General features: G+C 42.1%; 2 protein-coding genes across 25 annotated transcripts in view; both read left to right on the top strand.

Annotated features, from left to right (window-relative positions):
• ablim1a (actin binding LIM protein 1a) overlaps positions 1-14,464 on the top strand; it is a 41,664-nt gene extending 27,200 nt beyond the window's left edge. For 4 of the 24 annotated variants that reach the window (XM_042222863.1, XM_042222858.1, XM_042222854.1 and 1 more), the window contains exons 5-26: positions 609-735; positions 857-950; positions 2,756-2,843; positions 4,156-4,220; positions 4,581-4,625; positions 5,279-5,356; positions 5,538-5,696; positions 5,924-5,968; positions 6,073-6,108; positions 6,221-6,350; positions 6,893-7,012; positions 7,771-7,875; positions 8,136-8,183; positions 9,169-9,357; positions 10,118-10,203; positions 10,317-10,440; positions 10,587-10,648; positions 11,212-11,272; positions 11,522-11,529; positions 12,061-12,135; positions 13,092-13,172; positions 13,394-14,464. In XM_042222863.1, the coding sequence (XP_042078797.1) occupies positions 609-735; positions 857-950; positions 2,756-2,843; positions 4,156-4,220; positions 4,581-4,625; positions 5,279-5,356; positions 5,538-5,696; positions 5,924-5,968; positions 6,073-6,108; positions 6,221-6,350; positions 6,893-7,012; positions 7,771-7,875; positions 8,136-8,183; positions 9,169-9,357; positions 10,118-10,203; positions 10,317-10,440; positions 10,587-10,648; positions 11,212-11,272; positions 11,522-11,529; positions 12,061-12,135; positions 13,092-13,172; positions 13,394-13,507 (1,940 nt within the window). In that variant the 3' untranslated portion in view covers positions 13,508-14,464. Of the gene's footprint in view, positions 1-608; positions 736-856; positions 951-2,755; positions 2,844-4,155; positions 4,221-4,580; positions 4,626-5,278; positions 5,357-5,537; positions 5,697-5,923; positions 5,969-6,072; positions 6,109-6,220; positions 6,351-6,892; positions 7,013-7,770; positions 7,876-8,135; positions 8,184-9,168; positions 9,358-10,117; positions 10,204-10,316; positions 10,441-10,586; positions 10,649-11,211; positions 11,273-11,521; positions 11,530-12,060; positions 12,136-13,091; positions 13,173-13,393 lie in introns of those variants that run through there. The other 20 variants (XM_042222870.1, XM_042222859.1, XM_042222869.1 and 17 more) reach the window with 17 other exon arrangements.
• Positions 14,465-17,601: 3,137 nt separating this feature from the next.
• On the top strand, positions 17,602-19,064 carry LOC102303134 (zinc-binding protein A33). The gene is made up of 4 exons (XM_005927128.2): positions 17,602-17,879; positions 17,996-18,042; positions 18,143-18,285; positions 18,375-19,064. Exons 1-4 carry the CDS (start codon positions 17,745-17,747, stop codon positions 18,968-18,970), a joined length of 921 nt encoding a protein of 306 aa, XP_005927190.1. The 5' UTR covers positions 17,602-17,744; the 3' UTR covers positions 18,971-19,064.
• The last annotated feature ends 342 nt before the right edge of the window (positions 19,065-19,406 follow it).

Genomic DNA, 19,406 nt, shown 5'->3' with positions numbered 1-19,406 from the left:
ATTGTGTGGCCCTCAAACCCCCCCTCCTCTTCTGGATCCTCTCTTTCTTCCTTCTCTTCCTCTTCCTGCTCTTTCTAGCTGCCTCTCTCCCTCCCTCATCCCCCACTGGTGTCTCTGTTGGTGTTTCGAGAGCTTTTAGACAAGGTCACCTATAAATAAGGCATGCTGATTCTGCTCACGTCATCATCCCAACCTTGTTATGCCTCACGTAGTTATCATCCCCTGTGGTTGCGGTCGGCTCTGCGTTCCTTTCATCCTCTATTCATTAAAGAAGAGATGACAAGAAGATTGTTCATTTAGAAACCAACCTCTTACACTTTTAGAGCCTCGGGATCCTACTTGCTTATGGATGGAGCTTTTAGAACCATGATAGGAGAGAAGTGGATGATAGGAAGCGGCAGCTGTCAGAACGCTGCTGGTTACACTCTATCACCATCTAGTGTCTTGGGTCAGAAGTGACAAGATGCCTCAGCTAGTATGTAAAGGCTGCGTTTTTATTTTAAACAAGCCTTCAAACAAAGTATTAATTAGATTCTTCCTTCAACTTTTAACTCATGTTCTTGTTGTGTGTGTGTTCTTTTTAAACAACGCCTATTTTGCTTTCGTAGATTGCGCAGGATGTGGCCGAGACATTAAGAACGGACAGGCTCTCCTTGCTTTGGACAAACAGTGGCATCTGGGCTGCTTTAAGTGTAAGGCCTGCAACAAAGTGCTGACCGGGGAGTACATCAGCAAGTAAGGAGCACATATCTGCTGTGATTATAGGCTGCTTGCTTGAATTTAGGCCTGCACAGGGTTCACGCTCCATGTAATATTTCACTGTCAAGCGTTTCCACGTGTGTCTCTCGCCTCACAGGGATGGCGCCCCCTACTGTGAGAAGGACTACCAGACCCATTTTGGAGTTCAGTGTGAGGCGTGCCATCAATTCATCACAGGGAAGGTGCTAGAGGTAAGGACACACACACGCATCCATATCACATTTAACTCATAGTATGCGCAGATATCTCTTTGTGTGGCCGCCCTCTGAGTTTCCTGAGAACCTGCCTTAGGTAAGTTTGAGGGAATCCTGAGCGTTTAAATCCTTAAATCACTAGAATTTAAATGATTTTTAATTATAATTTTTGGGAAAGTACAATTAAAGTTTAGATTGTTTGCATTATTTTGGATTCAGATGTCTTTAATACTTGAGAGTGTGTCTGCCTTTCTGCTTCTCATGCAGACACACACAGGGGATGTTGCATGGAGCAGAATTGTGAAATGTAGTTTGATAATCTCTGGTGTAATCTCCTCTGCACCGAGCCAAACAGACTCTTGACACGACTGTATTCAACTAAAAGATTAACTCTTAGCAGATTTTAGGTCTTCTCAACTCCTGCCTAAATACACATTTGCAAAAACACGCTCAGGCATAAATGATATAAATATTATATAAGAGGGAATGTGATCTGACATTTAAAAAGTGACTGGTATCCCCATGCTATCACCTGTTATGAAACACTTTTTAGGCATTATTAGAACTGCGCTTAAAAAACACGCATGTCCTTTACACTGTGTCTGTTCACTAGTATCTCCAGCATATGCAAGCCTGCTTGTTCTGCAAACAGTGATCCGGTCAGACACTGAGTTATGTGTCATTTAATGGTATGAAAATGTCACTGCTAGCCAACCAGGCTTACAGTAATCCAACACTAAGGCAGGCCTTTATGACAATAGGAAAAGGCTGCTGGGTCTCATCCCTGAGCTGCTGCCAGTGGATCAGTGAAGCCAAAGCCAAAGTCTGAAAGCCTAATCACTGACCCAAGACCCAGGCCAAATACTGTAAAGCCATCAGCAGGTTGCATATAGTCTGTTCCTTTTGGGAGTGCAGTGCGAATGGCTTATTAATGTAGGGGTCATTAACGGTGCTGTTAGAGATCGAGAGGAATTGGGAGTGTCTGTAATGGTACGCTGCACATGTAGCAGAAGTACTTTTATTATAGCTGAAAGGGAATTGAGTTTGGCAGAGTGCTGGGTAGAAGGCACTATAAAGTTTCTTCCACAGTCATTTTTTCTCATGCAGTAAAATGCAAATATTAGTCTGTGGCTTCATATCTTTGAGTAGCCACTTGCCTCTTAATGAGGGTTGTTATACAGCAGGCGATTCATTTGGATATTTATCACCCGTGGTCAAGGTTGCTTGGGCTTTTTAACAGAACGCTCCACATGCAAAGTGGTACGTCAGTATAGACGGAAGTTTGGGCGATCTAGCTGTCAGACCATTTTACTGGAGCACATTATGAAAGGAAGGTACAAAGCCGGACGGTCGGATACTTGAAAGCAGGTTGACTGTGCCTTTTTGAACCGCCATATTCATCTTTTTAAAATAGTAAGATGTTTGACTGGAATACGTTAAATGATTTCTCAAAATGTGATGCAGTAAAGTCACACAGATCCTCACTTGACTCCATGAGCTACTGAGAAAAACGTGAAAAGATGCTGAATGGCATTTTTAGGGAAACTTTTTTCACCCGCTGCTGCCCATTTGCATGTGAAGCAATCCTTTAGAAAGGAAACTACTGGCACACTGGATCTGATGAAACGCTCTCTTTCCTAACATGGGCTGTTCGAGGAAGCGAGCGCAGCTGAGAGCAGGTGGGGCACAAGGTTTACTGCCTGGAAGTCATAGCTCAGCTTCACCTGTCCCACTGCAGGCTTCATTCGTCTTCATTTTTCCCCCCACGATGCCAAGTCTGTTTTGCGCTCCGTGTTTTCCAGGCAGGAGATAAGCACTATCACCCCAGCTGTGCGCGATGCAGCAGGTGCAATCAGATGTTCACAGAAGGAGAAGAGATGTATCTGCAAGGTGAGCGGATCTACATGTGCTGCTGCTGCCTCATCAAAACTTTGTTCCTTTTTGCTTCTTTTTTTGTGTGTGTGTTTGTTAACTGACACTGATAAATTGAACACTCCTCTTTGGGTTGAGTAAAGTTTAGCATTATGAAACGGATTTTATTCAACTATTAGAGCTATAAAGGAGGAAATAGTATTAGGAGGTAGAAAATGTAAAGAAAATTGTAGTTATTTCTGTCATAAGGGTGTAAATTATAATAGTCTGACATTCATATAGGAGATTATACACTAAAAACCACACTCACAAAGCTCTTTATTCTCTGCAAGCTGTCTTTTTAACAGCCACACTCCAGTAGATGTATTCAGATTACCTTCCTGAGCCACAGACGCATGTTTGTGCCACTGTAAACCCAGAGACTGGTTCCTCTGCAGTATGATGGGAGTGAAAAGCTGGTGAAAACGAGGTCAAAATGAACATTTTTTCAACATTCTTTAAGTCTTGAAGTGCAGAGCAATACTTCTTTTGTTGTTTTCCCAAAGATTTGAAAAACACTGTAAAACACATCACTCTAAAATCTCTTAGATGTTGGGATTTGGTGACCGTGGAGGACATAAGAAATGATTTGCGTCACTTCCTTTCTCAGACCATTCGGCATCCTCTCGTAACCTTCTTTGTCTTCTTACTTATGTGGATTTTTATGTTTAACTTGTCAAAGATGAATCCCCGGCACACTGTCAGCTCTGGGTCTCTGCAGTGGGAAATCTTTATCCTAGAATCAATAAGAAAAAGAAGTGCGATTTCATCTCAGTTCTTCTCCATGAAATAGAAATGTTGCTGCAGTAAATGAAGTATTTCTGTCAGCAAGACTATAATTGTGTAAATAAGTGTGTAAAATTACAGTTGGTCCAGATTTATTTGTTCCTTTTTTTTCTTTTTTCTTTTTTTTTTTTTACTGTGGAGCTATTGTGAAAAAACACAAATTTCTATAGTTAGGTAATGACAAAATATGAATTATTTAGGCTATTTGATTGTTTATTTATTATTTAATTACATATTGAAGTCTTTATCAATAGAAAAAAGCTGTAAAACTTGTGAAAATACAGTTAAAAATTGAAACTTTTTTCCCTTGTTCCCCTCTCCTACCTTCCCTCCCCCCCCCCCCCCCCCCCCGGGCCGAAATGGAGTCTTTGCTGGGCCAATTCTGCCCCATGGGCCTTATGTTTTACAACCCCTGATTAGAGCATGAGCAGCTCTTATGAATAAAATTTAATTTATGTGTTTAATCATTTTAACCTGAATCTATTCTCTCTGTCTCCCTGCACAGGGTCAACAGTCTGGCATCCTGGGTGCAAGAACACCACGAGAACAGAAGAAAGGCACAGGGAGCGGGTAGGAATCTGGGACCTTTTGGGGTTTTTTATGTGTCACGGAAATGTTTTACAGGAAAAGATAGAGTTTGGAATATTTAACTAAACACACTTTTATCACTCCCTTGCTGTTAAAATTTAACTTACTGTGCTGTAAAATAATTTGCCTGTTGAAGCAGGTGTGTGTGTGTGTGTGTGTGTGTATGTGTGTGTGTTTGCCTTTCCATGTGTTATGTGTGTGTATATAAATATTTGTTCATATGCATATTTACGCGTGGCCACGTTCACCTTGATGTATGTGTGAACTGTGAGTCGGGCAGCAAAGGTACAACCCCTGTGTGATGTCCTGTGAAACCCCCTCCCCCTCTCCCTTCCTCCACAGCTAATGCCTCCGTCCCTCTTATTCCTCCAAAAAACAGAAAGGCAGGTACTGTATTTCGCTATTGGCTATGAGATGGCATCATCCTGTGTTCCACCATGTCCATAGGACACAGTGCACTGTATGCTGCCATCTGCTGGAGACAGCCTGCAGTGCCCTCTCTCTGTGTGTCATACGGAGCCATTCAGTCCTGTCTTTGAACATGTCGACGGCGCATGAGACAAAGGTGCTCGCACATTTAAAGGAGCAGACGAGCTGACACAGACGACTGATGTGGCTTTTTCCTAAAATCAACATTTACCCATTCGGCGAAAAGCTTCAATTATGCCACGTGCAGACCTGCTGCTGCCATTCAGACAGTTCATTTCCCATAAGCAGGCATGAGGTCCTTAAGAACATCAAATCACAGCACTAAATCACTCATTCACTTTGCAAATTTGCAAATGAATGACTTAATCATGAGATGACATGTTAGTGTTCCAAAGTACTTCATATAATTCATGAAACGTAAATACAGGGGTTGCCGTTCCCTCTCATCCCTCATACAGTATAAAGACCAACCGTGTACTAATAATGCATAATATCCAGGTGACAATCCTGGCTAATATGCAGGTGCCAGTGGGCTGTGGATCCTGGTAGGCTAACTGCTCTGACAGGTATTGATGTGACTAACAGCCACATTTGTGTTTTCTTTTTCATAGCCGACGAGGTCGTCGTCTGAGAGTATTTGTTCCAGACCTGGTTCAAGCATACCTGGCTCACCGGGTCACACTATCTATGTAAGAAATGTCACAAACAGAGCTACAGTCTGAATAGATTCTGTAAATACTGTCAATGATATTACCCTTCCCACACCTTTTTTAGCATAACTGCTGTTTGACAGCTGCACCTTGCACAGCAGTAGTAATCTCCCTGTACTCTTGTGTATGTGTGCACGTTTGTCTTTGTTTGTCTCCCTAGGCAAAAGTAGACAATGAGATCCTTGATTACAGAGACCTAGCTGCCATTCCAAAAGTCAAAGCCATTTATGACATTGAGCGCCCCGATCTTATTACCTATGAACCTATGTACACCACCTCCCTGGATGAGAGAGAGGAGAGACGAGAGAGTGTGGGAGAGGTAAACACACAGACTGCGTGCTTCTTATTGTGTGCACACAAAAACGGTCCATGAATAAAACTCAAATGAGACATGATTTTCCTCCGGACGGATTTTTTCTTATGCAACAACAACAAAAAAAGAGAGAGAGGATATAATAAACACAAAGGACTCTATTACTGATTAAGATATTTTTCACTCTGTGATAAAAGATCTTTTGCCTCACTGAACGTCTGGGTCCTTCACAGCTCCACACTGCCAGGAGGGAACGTTCCCCCTTGCCGGATGACAAGGTTAGATGCATGGCTAAAAAGGAAGCAAAGTTTAATTCGACTTTTCCTTTAATGTTCTTGTGAAAATCAAAGTTATAATTCAGAGTTGTTTGATTTCTTTGTAGTCCTCAAGAAACATGTCGCCAACCCCATCTGGTGAGGTGAGCGAATCCATCAAACTCACTGTCCTGCTGTAGGCGACAGTAAATACAGTCCAGTGTAGTGCGCTCTCGTTCATCAGAAGCTTGTGTAATCACTCGGTTGTGTTGACAGGGATCTTACGACAGGAGGGAACGCATCCTTCAGAGGTCCACCAGTCAGGGCTCCATAGGATCACCAGTTTATAATCGTCATGGATACACCCCCACTTTGTCACGGTCGCCGCAGCATTTTCACCGGCCAGGTAGGTCCTCGAAAAGACTCATTTTGTGTGTCTGTGTGTCTGTGTGTATTACTGTAGTGATTTCAGGGTTTTCATAAAGTGGATCCAAAAAATCTTTGATAAACAGGTGATGATGATGATTCAGAGCTCGCTCAGCCTGGCCTTAACGTTTGCATTTCCCTCCCTGTGTTGTTGAACGTAACCAAAATTGACTTGAGGTTATTTTGCCTCGCTTTGATTTACGTGGCAGACAATCCATTTGCAGAGTAATTACCTTCAAGTCAGTTTTGCCCCTTTTACAACACAGTTTGAGTTTGCTGTTCTTTCCATAAAACTTTGCTTTTAGAATGTAACAAATCTTCATCTTGAATACTCCTTACGTCTCACTTTGGGTGTCTTTTATTTCTTCTTTTCAACATTTGACCCCTCTGTATTTTCCGTATATCGTTTGCCCCGCAATGTCTCACCTTATATCTCCTTCCCTCGTCCTGTACTGTCCACTTCTATTGCCTGGTCCTGGGGTTTTTCTCCCTCCCTCCCACACTCTTTCTCCCACCTGGCAGAGGCTCTGACAGGCATGCAGAAGCTCTGCTCCTCCCTGTGCAGTAACAGTGTGGGCTCCAGAAATAGTGACTCCCGCCCCACCTCCCCTTTCAGACACCACTTCCTCCCCCATAGCCAAGGTAAGGGCCCCACTCCACTGTTATCTGCTGCCCCCTCTCTGCGCCCCCCGCCCCGGAGGCAACACATCATCTCCATCATCACCTGGATAGCGACTCCCGTCAGTGCCCACTCTGTCATTCTGGACCCATCAACATTTCTCGCCTAAATGTTTCGGTCAAACCCATGCTTTTTTAAGCCGCTGACATGCTCTCTGCTCCTCTTCTGCTTTGACTTCACCTTTGGCCAAGTAGCTGTCAGGCTCCTTGTGTTTGTGCTTTACATCTTTGCATGCACTAGAGAGGTATCAGTAATCCAAACCCTACATCCTAACTAATACTTCTGTGTGTGCTGAACGAAGGATATATATATAAATATTTCTTTGGCATTGTATTGCATTGAATGAGTCTCCAGACTCCAGTAAACTGTGCGGCTGAGATAGAAAGAAAGGTTTTACTGCTTTATAGTGTCGGTATGCTGCTGCATGCAGGGTGGTATTAACTTCTTAACTCTGAATTCCTATTATAAAACAGGCTAACAGACATCAAACTTCATTACCCATAACACATTTCCCAAACATTTAATCTCAAAATTCAGAACGCCGCTGCTCTGCTTCTTCTCGGCCCCATTTATCGCATTTATCCAAAGTAAAAAGAATGCGCCCCATTCATTCAGAATGACTTCAGCTGGTCCCGTTGGTCCCTGTGTGTTGCACCGTTCAAATTGTGGTTCCCCTGCAGTATCCCTGCTTACCTTCTGTTCTTGGTTCTTCTCACTGGAGGCACCGACCCGCCGAGTGGCCGGAGCTCTCCCCTACCGCTCAGGCCCGACAGCCGGCCGGTCACCCCGCCTCTCTCTCAGACCCCTAAACATTTCCACCTCCCAGGTAGGAGCTGGAGCGCACCCTGTCACTGCTCTTTCTTTCTTCCTTTCTTTCTTCTCCATTTGGGAGCTATTTTGTTTTTCCCTCTCTCTTTTTTTAATAAAAAAACACATAGAGCTGTATCACAGGTCACGTTTTAATGTAAATCCCGGTGTAGCATGACTTACTGTCGTTTGTTTTTACACTAGATTTTTTTTTAACCATTTCTACTCATCAAAGCACGGTATGGTCTGTAAATGTCTTTTGCATATGTCTGTTTTCAGATCAGGGGAGCAACATCTATCGAAAGCCACCCATCTACAAACAACACGGTACCTTTCCTGTTATACTATGATCTTTTTTGCAGTAGAAACTAAATTCTCTTTTGACGATTAATTTGTGTCAGTGATTCCCCACCGGATACCTGTTATGAATTGTGTGAAAAATACATACAAAGTGGACACAAAAATCCAAAGATGATGAAGCTAAAACTAACAAAAACTGGCAAAACATGAAGTTGTTGTTACGGTTGCAGGCCACAACTCTGGCAGTTGTATGAAAAGCAATTAAAAAAAACAACCCCAAAACCCAATATTTGTATAAATTAAGAAAAATATGAATGTCTAAATGAGTTCCTCTTATTGAAAAGGTTGGGAAGCACTACTGTAGCCACTACTCTATGTGTTATTGAGGTCAACTGAAGCTGTGTATTCATCTAACCATAGCCACCGTCAGTGTACAAGCAATGTTTGAAGTCTGTCTCCAATCCTTTTATGTCTGACCTGTAGCTTGTTTTACTTTGTCCGTCTTAACAAGTCATAGCAGTAAAAGCAGCGCTTGGCCTGTAGGTGAAGCGAGGCTGTGCAGCATTTGTGGAGTGGTGACAATTACGGGATAACCACTCTTCATTTTCCAGGAGTCAAGAGCGAGTGCAGTGGGTACCACAAGCAAGACCTGTGGCACGTTTCAAAGTAGAGACTCACAAAGGGGGATGAGCGTTACTGTCACTACGGTGTCTTTCTCCGTGTGCTATCTATATTACTTAACAGTAAGAGGAAATTCCACAATCTGGCATTAAAATGGAAACCCACGTGTACACTCGAGGCTTTTCTTTAATTATACGCGTAATACTCACAATGAGTCTTATCCACCACTTCTTCTATGATAAGAAAAAAGGTCAAGCTTTTTCTGTTATGGAGTGGCTTGTTAAGAAAGACTGTATATTTATATATATTTATGAAAATGATGATGACCCTGGATTAAATGATCATTGAGCCTGACGATCAGATGGTGCAAAGATGTTTACTTGTGGTTTAGGCTGTGACCCAGACACTGATAGCTCAGTTCCCATGGTTACCAACCTAGATACAGCTTCCATAGCACGCCAAAGCAAGTCTGCTGATGAGATCATCAGATCTGCCACCTTCCCCGCTGCCCATGCTCCCTTTCCAGATGACAGCTCACGGAGTGAGGGTGATCGCTGGCCCTACTCGCTCACTGCGTTAGGTACAGTAGGCTCCTGTTGGGCATGTTCGCGCTGCTATCATAGTGGTACAACAGACACCTTACTGCCACCTAACTCTCCTGTTTCCAACCCTATAGCTGCCCCCAGAAGCTTAACTGCATCCCTGCTTTACCCCAGGCTTAAACTCTTGTTCAGACATAGCAGTATTTGCCTTTTGCGTTTTTTTGTGTTTTTTGCTTGCGCAAAACTGAAGAAGCGTTGTTTGGTTTCTGTTGCTGTCATGTTACTTTCTGCTTGAGGCAGCATCAGTTTCTCCATTTTACTTTCCCTTACTGCACACGACGGGGCCTTTAGCTGTATGCAATGGAACCACAAATGACTTGGACAGAGATAACTGAGACTGACTTCAAACTTCTGTCTGTCTGTCTTACATTGTGCTGTTCTGTGTACTTGACATCTTTAAAACTCGACATGAGCGGCGAAGTGTAAACTTCTGCCATGTCGGTGTAGTCAAATATTCCAATGAGTCCCTCTGTTTGTCTGTCTCGTCAGCTCTGTCTCACATTTGCGTTCGACCCGCCACCATTTACTGTGTGTATTTCTCCCTGCTCGGCGCCCAAACAAGGCGGCCATATCTATTCTCTTTCTGTCTACGTTTGAAATGTGAATGAAACATTGAATGTGGTCGTACTATTCAAGAATGTTTGAAGCATGGAATCCTGCAGGGACGTGTCTTCGTGACTTTCCATACGCATGCTTTTGTTCATCTGTTTTTTTTCGGCTTGTGTTTGGAACCTGTAGGTTCAGAAGGGAGGAGAAGATCTAGAGAAGAGGAGGAGGAAGAAGCTTTGAAAAGAAAGCTGCTCCAGGAGGAGCATCTCAGTAAGGTCGGTCGAGTAGCTTCACCGTCAACAAACACGGTCAATATTAGATGCAATACATCTGTTTTTCCAAAAGCTTTCGATAGCTGTGTAACTCTTATGAGTATGCGTGTTTGTAGATTCAGTCCGGTTTGGGGAAGCTCATTTTGAAGGAGGAGATGGAAAAAGAGCAGATAAGGGAGCGCCATGCACGAAGCCTCTCGGCTCAGCGCTACGATCCCAAACAGACCAGCTGTGATGCAGGTACAGAGCAGCTTGGTGATCCTTTTTTTTTATAGGTTAGAATATACCATATCCTCTAACATGGTATATTCCTGATTTTCATTTTTTTAAAATCTAAAAACAAATATAAGTAATTAATTATTAATTGGCCAACATTCATATTTCAGATCAGCCTTCTCCAACCAAAACGAACTCTCTGCCTGGCTATGGAAGAAATGGGCTACATCGGGTGAGAGCATACTTTTATATGAATACCCACTACATAATGAGGTTAATGGCAAAGGGTGCAGAGTTCTCTGAATCCTTGATTTCCAATGTTTTGCCAACTACTGACATCAGAGTTGCACACATTTTTCTTATATGGTCATCTCGGGCACGGTTATAACTGTGGGGCAGGCCTTACAAGCACTCTCATGTGTTTGCAAAGCCAGGCGAGGGGCAGCCAATTGGAGTCAAGTGGGCCTTAAAGAGACAGAAGTTAAAATGATGTGTTTGAGACCTAGACTGAACTAAGGGGTTGCATAATGGGCCTGTAAAAGATAAGTAAGGACTTTTTTCTTTTTTTACTTTAAATTATGCAATGCTACTTTACTGGAGTTCCAGAATAAAACATGGAGCTGGAAATGAGTATAATAAGTCCACCTTCAAATGCAGTCTGTCTTGACATCAGTAGCAGAAACACTAATTCCTGATGTGCCTTAAATATTTCAATTAAAAATTAAATGAACGTCTCAGTTGAGAAAGAAAATGCCGACATGTTAATGCTGATGTACTGTTCGTGTGTTCCTGCAGCCTCAGTCCACAGATTTCACCCAGTACAACAGCTATGGGGACATGTGCGGAGGAGGCAGAGGTGAGCGATACTACCGAAAAACAGCCACCCAACAAATCTCTTGTCAGTTTTCACCAGAGCTATTCAGCAGCAGTATTCAGAATCGGCTTGCTACATGTACATAAGTAGACATGCATTTTGAAATATTTGCACAATGATTCGCGTGTGTCATCAAAGGACAGCAGTGTTGTAAATAGTAGCTTGGCAGGGGACTTGACAGCAAAAACCATTAACTGTGAGTCTCATTTTCTGTCCCATTTTGTCCTGCAGAGTTTCAGGTATGTCCCTCATCTGCTTTTTCACATGGCATGCCTCCTCATCTTGCATCAGACATTTTGCTTGCACGTGGGTTCCAAGAAAAATTTTGCCCTGAATGCACACCGCCCACTCCTGCTACATGCTTGCATCACTGTTGGATTATTGTCAGCTACGGGGCATGAGCGATTTCAAATCCCTCGAATATGAGAATCAAACATGCACAGCCCGGTAGCTGAACCAGTGTACTAGAAGTCCAATATACAGTCATTGCCTCATGCCTTGTTCTGTGTGTTGTGTTATCAGTGTTATGACTCAAAGCTAAACTCAGTATGTAGCTGTGTCATTTTAAAACTCACCTGAGGGAACGTAGTCATTCAGAAAACATGTAAATGACTGCTCATCGTAAATACTACTTAAGGTACCGAACAGTATCCAGGCTACTTGCTCCATCCAGTGAAAATTGTGCCCACTGTCATTAGTGGACATATTCATGCCATTATCCCTGCAGTCCCCTTCCACTATATTACATTTGTGTATGTTCTGTTCTTTAGCACATTAAGGATGGCCGTGCAGCACTTGCAAGGATGGACAGGGGAGTATCTATGCCTAATATGTTGGAACCGAAAGCAAGTATCTTCTTCTTTTTGTACTGATGACACTGTAATCTACATACTGTAGATAGATCTCTTTTTTAAATTATATATTGTTCACTTCTTCAATGGAGTTTTTTTTACTGTAATAAATCTCATCCGGATAAAAAAACAAAAACGTCCGAGGCGATATGGCATAAACCCTGTAGTGTGGGGACATTGGTGGAAGAAATACTTTTGCAGGAAGTGAAAGGCTCACCTTAGCCGGGTTCAGCATGCTGCTTTAGGAGCTGCCGAGTCACTCTAGCGCTTAGCATGCCGGCTTCTCCATGCTCATCTGCACATAGCTTTGATTTAAAGTGGCTGGATACTGTATGCACCATACAGTAGAGAATCCAACGCCCAAATTGTCATCCAAACAACTCATATCACTATATACTGTGTAGTATATAATGGCGTATATGCATTACTGTGTGGATATGAGTTGGTGAGAGGCTTCAAAGAACTTCTAGTTGCTTATCATTGAATGTGATCAATTTCTTCTTGCACCAAAGGAGTTAGCTATTTAAAAAAAAAATCCAAACACCTTAGATTTCCAGGACAGTCATACCCATGTGGATTTACTTGGCCTACATTACAATTTTGTTTTTTTTTAGTTTGCTTTAAATTAATCTAAAAATTACAGCCTGTTACGTAACTCTGTTTCCATGTTTTCCCCCTAATCTGTTGCACGTTTCGGCACCCAAAGTGAAAGAAAGTGCACACGTCATAGCACCTGCATTTCCCCAGTGACTAAAAAAAATACAACAACCCAGTCAGCCTCCTGTCACATACCTGTTCTCCCACCCAGTGCTCCCTGTGTCGCAGTAGAATTACTAAAATGTTCCAATTTTATAGTTTTGTTTCATGAAAATGGTTTGTAAATTGTTCTGAAGCTGAACTCAAAAGCTTGTAAATCTGACTTGTCCACTGATGAATGTCTCCTCCTGAAGGTGTATCCCTATGAAATGCTCATGATAACCAGTAGAGGGAGAGCTAAACTGCCCAGGGATGTGGACAGAACCAGACTGGAGGTATCGGTTTTCCACCTGACCTTCTGCAATTAATACTGCATTTCTCTGCTTTGTGTAAAGAGCATGTTACACAAATTCGACCGTAGCGAGGAATATGCAGTATCCATTTGCTTCTTGTCGTTTCTGTTGTGACCTCTTTTTTTATGGCTTTGGTGCTAACTGAGAACACCCCCCACCCTCCCCTCCTTTTGTTTTTTCTCCACCTTTGTTCTCACTTCTAGCGCCACTTAGCACCTGAAACGTTCTTTGACATCTTTGGAATGGAGATCCAGGAGTTTGACAGGCTTCCCCTGTGGAAACGCAACGACATGAAAAAGAAGGCCAAGCTCTTCTAGCACTCAGAGCCGCATGCATTTTCTGTACATTCAGATAGCACACAGCAGCTGTAATCTAGATGTAGGTTTTGGTTTATTTCCTTTTCTTCTATATATATTTTTTGTTCTTTTCTTTTTTTAAAATTTGATTGTTTTAACCTGACATAATCACGGAAGCCATGAACTGGACTCTTTGCTCTGATGCTTCCTGAGACTATGTACTGAAAGACTTGTCCTGTTAGACTTGCACTGTCAACGATGAGCGGGAATCTCTTCCGCGTTCAAAAATGACAAAGAATGAGACTGGACGATGAACAGGGTCATGTTCTTTGGTTTGAATGCGCTTGTTTTACTTCTTGCTTTGCTTCGAGTGGAACCGCCTTTCTTTTCTTTCTTGCTCGTTTCTTCCTACTATTTCTCTCGCTGTTGATTCCTGTGGAACTTTGTAAGTACAGTAGAACCTCATGGCGCTCATTACAAAATGTCCATGCTCGTAGCTTGAACATGTGTCAGCTTACCCTCGCTTGGGCTGAAAAGGTTTTAGTCCAAAGTTTGCAAGAATTGGCTCAGTGAGTCTTTGAATTAAAAAGAAAAAGTCACCGGGAAAGCAGTTAGCTTACCCAACAGCTGTTGCATCATCCAAGCACCCGCATATCACTAGTTTCCTTCCCATGGCTACGCACTGAACATCCGTTTGACCCTGACAAAAAATGTCTCTCTTCTCAGGCTCTCATAAACACGGCCAGACACTCTCCCTTTACATGGATTGGAAGTACAAATCGTATTATATTTTAATGCCATATCAAAAGCAAAGTAAGTGACAAATAGCTAAAACCCCTAATGTGTTTGAAAATACTGTTTTATATAAAAAAAGAAAAGAAGAAAAAACCCCACACTGCCATTTGTTGTATTGAATTCTAAGCCAATAAAGCTTTAAATCACCATGAAACATAATGATCCTCTGCTAAACCAAAGGTACCCACCGCCTCTTTTCTGTTTGTTTTTCTTTGTTTGCATTTCACCAATAAACACACGCGCTCAGTGATGTAACGCAGGTCAAGAAGTCATTTTTGGACTGAGTAACTTTTAATCAGATGGTGGCGTCCACTGACCTAAACAAACTCTGATTAGCTAAGTTACTGTTGGGTTACACAAGCTTTGACTTTGACTGCTTTACTGGAGGGGTTTATATATTATTGTGGGTTATGCACTGAACAGATATACACCCACTGGACACTTTATTAAGTACACCTTACTAGTACTGGGTTGGACCCTCTTTTGACTTCAACAAGCTGCTGGAAACATTCACCAGAGATTTTGGTCCATATTGACATGACAGCATCGCACAGTTGCTGCAGATTTGTGGGCTGCACATCCATGATGTGAATCTCCCATTCCATCACATCCCAAAGATGCTCCATTGGAGTGAGATCTGGTGACTGTGGAGACCATATGAGTACAGCACACTCATTGTTATGTTTAATAAACCAGATTGAGATAATCTGAGCTCTCTGACATGGTCTGTTATCCTGCTACAAGCAGCCATCAGAAGATGTGTACACCGTGGTCATAAAGGAACAATAAAGCAAAAATACTCAGGTAGGCTGTGGAGTTTAAACAACACTCAGCTGGTAGTAAGGGGCTAAGAGTATGCAGAGAAAATATTGCTCACACACCAGTAAACATTCACCAGCCTGAATCACTGATAAAAGACAGGATGGATTCATGCTTTTATTGTTGTTTATACCAAATTCTGACATTAAATCCAAATGTCACAGCAGAAACTGACACTCATCAGACCGGAAATCATTTGTCTGTGTGAACTATAGCCTCTTTTTCCTGTTCTTAACTGACAGGAGGGGCACTCAGTGTGGTCTTCTGCTGCTGCAATCCGCGATTTGATTCTGCATAATTTGGTTATAACAAGTATTTGTGTGCATGTCAGCTTGAAGCAGTCTGAACATTCGTCTCTGACATCAACAAGGCATTTTTACCCAGAGAACTGCTTCTCGCTGAAGAATTTCTCATTTTTGGATCATTCTCTATAAATCCTAGAGATGGTTTCATGGGAAAATGCAGTAGACGAGCAGTTTTGTCAAATACTCAGCCAAGCGTGTCTGGCATATCATGTTCAAAAACTCACATGAAACATGTTTCTTCTTCATTCTGATGCCTTTTGAACTTCAGCAGGTCGTCTTGACCATGTATACATGCCTAAATCCACCGAGTTACTGCCATGTGACTGGTTGATTAGATATTCGCGTTAACGTCCAGCTGAGCAGGTGAACCCAACAAAGTGGCTGGTGAATGTATTGTATACATTTTAGAATACCACATGGTGAGAAATGGAATCCATCTAAGTATAAAAACCTATTTATAAATTGTTTCCTCTCCGGGTTTGCATTCATGTCATATTGCACTTATACGAGTAGCTTATCGTGACTGACTTCTTCTCGGAGGCCTGTGTGTTCACATTTAAGGTGAGAAGTTTTCTATTTCACCGGAGTCGAATCACTCTTCTGGTGTCAACCCTTCATCATTCAGCACAGTAACCAAACATCAACTACACCATTCTTTAGGAAACACTTGTACACAGCATGGGACAATCTGTAGTGACAAATATTGTAAACAAATGAAACAAACATCAAAATGATTTTTTTAAAATGGCATTACACACATCTTTGAATAAATAGTTTATAACAAGAAGAATTTCAGTAAGTCAAACAGTATAACTCTTAAGTATTAATGCATCCCTTGTGCAGCGCATACATTTGAAAACTTCAGTGTGGCCTCATTCAGTCAGAAAGGGATATTATTATGGGATAAAAATGAAGGATTGCAGTGTCACATGCCACAGAGGAGATGTGTATTTTTTGAGTGATATTTACATAAATTTACAAACAAATTGGCACTGCGAGGTATGGCTGAGTGCTGTAAGCAGAAATGAAGACCATTTTCCAACAGTCCGAGTCACTTCTGATTCTTGTTTTCTTTTACAGCATTAGATTAGTGACAAAACTAAAGAAAAACTCCATAAAGACAAAAATGAAATATAGGAAACGCCACCAGGCTATATACAGTATGTGTACCGTACATCAAATAACAGTTAAGTACTCATTTAACCAAAAGCTGTGCTCTTTTTCAAAAGTCAGTCATAATAAGTTAACAGTGTAAAAAACATTAAGAGAACGAATGAGAAGATTCAAGGTGCATATCGCACACCCCCAGGAATTTCATCATAATCGGAGGTTTGGCAATTCTGGGTCTAAACCAGAGGAAGGCCAAATACAATCAGAAGGAGAGGTGAGAAACAAATGAATCAATCAAGCCGGACATGCTTATATATCAGATTTTCCTTTGAATTTAATGTGAGGTGACAGCTGACAAACACTATATGGTGCGTTTAGAGGTCACCTCGCAGTGACGACTGGGAGAAAACTGAAACAAGAAGCTACTATACAAATTTAACATACCTGAAATCATCCATGCAGGAGTGACAGAAAAGAGCTAAAAGAAAAGAAAAAAAGGAAAAGTAGTTCAATTCTTTAAACAAGTAATGGTGCTAATAATGGTAACAATTTCTTGGACCTTGCAGAGAACTTCATTTTCTCTAATTCATCCAAGAAAAAGAAGCAATGAACCCACTGTGTGAAGGTACGGTATGTGTGAGAAACATTGTGATGGTAAAACTATAACAAAGGTTTGCCAAAGCACATGATAAGTATAAAAGTAAGTCATCAGCATATTGTAAAAGTTCGAAATCGTAACCCTTTCATACAATGATTCATACTATAACAAGTCTGAAACAAGACTGTCATGGCTGATAGAAGTATTTTCCTGTCGGTCATTGCTTTGTTGCCGTTATCATTGCATCATAATGAGCGTCTGCTTTTGCAGCTGCACTTCACTGCCAGATCCACTTTGTTAGCTTCAACTGAGGTTTTCTCAATATGTGTGAAACCCTTTCTTTAGGAGACACTGGGAAAGCACCAAGAGTGTCTAAAGAAGCAGAGAGAAGCAGTCAAATATAGGCTGAGGAAACTCGCGGCACGACAGTCAGAAATCACAGTGAGTTTCGTTCCGTTCACAGAACAGAGAGGTGAAATAATTACTCGTGACAGGGCTGCAATTAACTTCTAAATATGTATGCCCGACTCAGAAAAAGTCCTCAGTGATAAGGAAGAGTATCATTCGGAAATATCAAGAAATCCAAGCTGTCCTGGATGAGGACCTGAGGATTACCCTGTCCCACCTGGAGATGGAAGAGCGGGCTGCTGTCTCTGCCTTGGATGAGCTCATGGAGAGGAACTGTTCTCTGATCCAGGAGATAGAGCAGGATCTGGCTAGACTCACTCTGGCACTGGACCAAACGGACACAGAGCCTGATACAATGGTGAAAAAGTTGACAATAGCCAGATATAACTGGAAATGTTGTGTTTCCTGTCTTAACAAAAATATAAATCTGATAAAATAAAAATAATCGAGATTATTTTTTGCTTTTTCCCCCAGTCGTTCTTTTCATACCCTGAACAGGAAGACATGGAAACAGCAGACAGGTAGGGAAATTAATTCTAATCTATCATAGAAATAAGCTTCATATTGTACGTACCAACAGATGATATATATGTTTTTTTACTTACTGTGTGCCTCCACTAGAGTGATTGATCTGCTAAACCAAACAGACCCAAGCAGTGTGAGCCTGGATGAAGCTAAAGCTGAGCAGATCATCAGCCTCACCAATAACATGCTCCTGCTTATCTGCTCCCAGACCCCGATGATCAAGAAACTCATCAAGAGCTGTCAGTTCACATATTTATATATTATTTATGATTACAATCAAACATTCAATTAAAACATTGTTGAATTCCAAAATGTAAAATATCTCCAGATTCCAGCGAGGTGTGCCTGGATCCAGAAACCGCCCACCCAAAGCTGATCATCTCTCCCCAAGGCGATAGTGCCACATATACGGACACCTGGCAGCAACTTCCTGACTTACCTGGACGCTTTGACACTACCCTCAATGTCATCAGTTTGCAGGGCTTCAGCTTTGGTCGCCATTACTGGGAAATCGATGTAACTGGGAAGACTTACTGGGAGCTCGGTGTCACCTACCCCAACATTCCTCGGAAGGGCACAACTGAGGACTGCTGGCTCGGCCGCGGGCCTGAGTCCTGGTGTGTGGAGTTTTTTGATGGCGAGTATACGGCCTGGCATGGAGGCGTTCCGCATCAGCTGCCTTTCACGAAGCGTTTCTGCCGGATTGGTGTTTTGTGTAGTTTTCCTGCAGGGCTGGTGATGTTTCTCGAGGCGGACAAAATGACACCGCTGTTTGCCTTCTGCACGGGAACCTTCTCAGACTGCCTCTACTTAGCTGTCTGCCCTGGTCATGACCACAATGGCAACAATGCAAAACCTATTGTTATCTGTAACCCTTCATCTGCCAACAGGGATCTCCGGTTTACTTCACAGAAGAGCTGTTGAACAGTTACTTTTTAAGCTGCTACTCCACAATAAGGCAAAAATATTAAAGCTGTAACTAACGACTTTTTAAAATAAAGAGATTATGAAGTTTGAAGCGACTCTGTGACCTTGTGCAACATCCTGACAGTGTTAATGCTCAGGCTGTGTAATGCTTTCTGTGCTCACAATAATATTTCAGTGTGATGCTGTTACGGTTGTTACAGTTAAGGCTGTGGGAATCATGCATGTCCATCACTTAGACCTTGAGACTTTCAAATTAAAACCAGGGTGTTACTAAAGCAAGAGCATCATTCTTTGTGAAAGTCTAAGAAAATATATCAGGTACTAATCTGTTTAGTAACTGTTTGGGTATCGCATGAGGTTTTCATGTAGCAGGGGAAAGTCCTCAGCATTGCTAACACATTATGGATCAGCTGGATTTGCCAGCTATTTCAGC

The sequence above is a fragment of the Haplochromis burtoni genome, unplaced genomic scaffold, assembly GCF_018398535.1.
Source record: "Haplochromis burtoni strain Fernald_Lab_line unplaced genomic scaffold, NCSU_Asbu1 Contig_96, whole genome shotgun sequence".
NCBI lineage: Eukaryota > Metazoa > Chordata > Actinopteri > Cichliformes > Cichlidae > Haplochromis > Haplochromis burtoni.
Note: the sequence above shows the minus strand (reverse complement) of the source record. Positions and strands in the feature narration are given on the sequence as shown.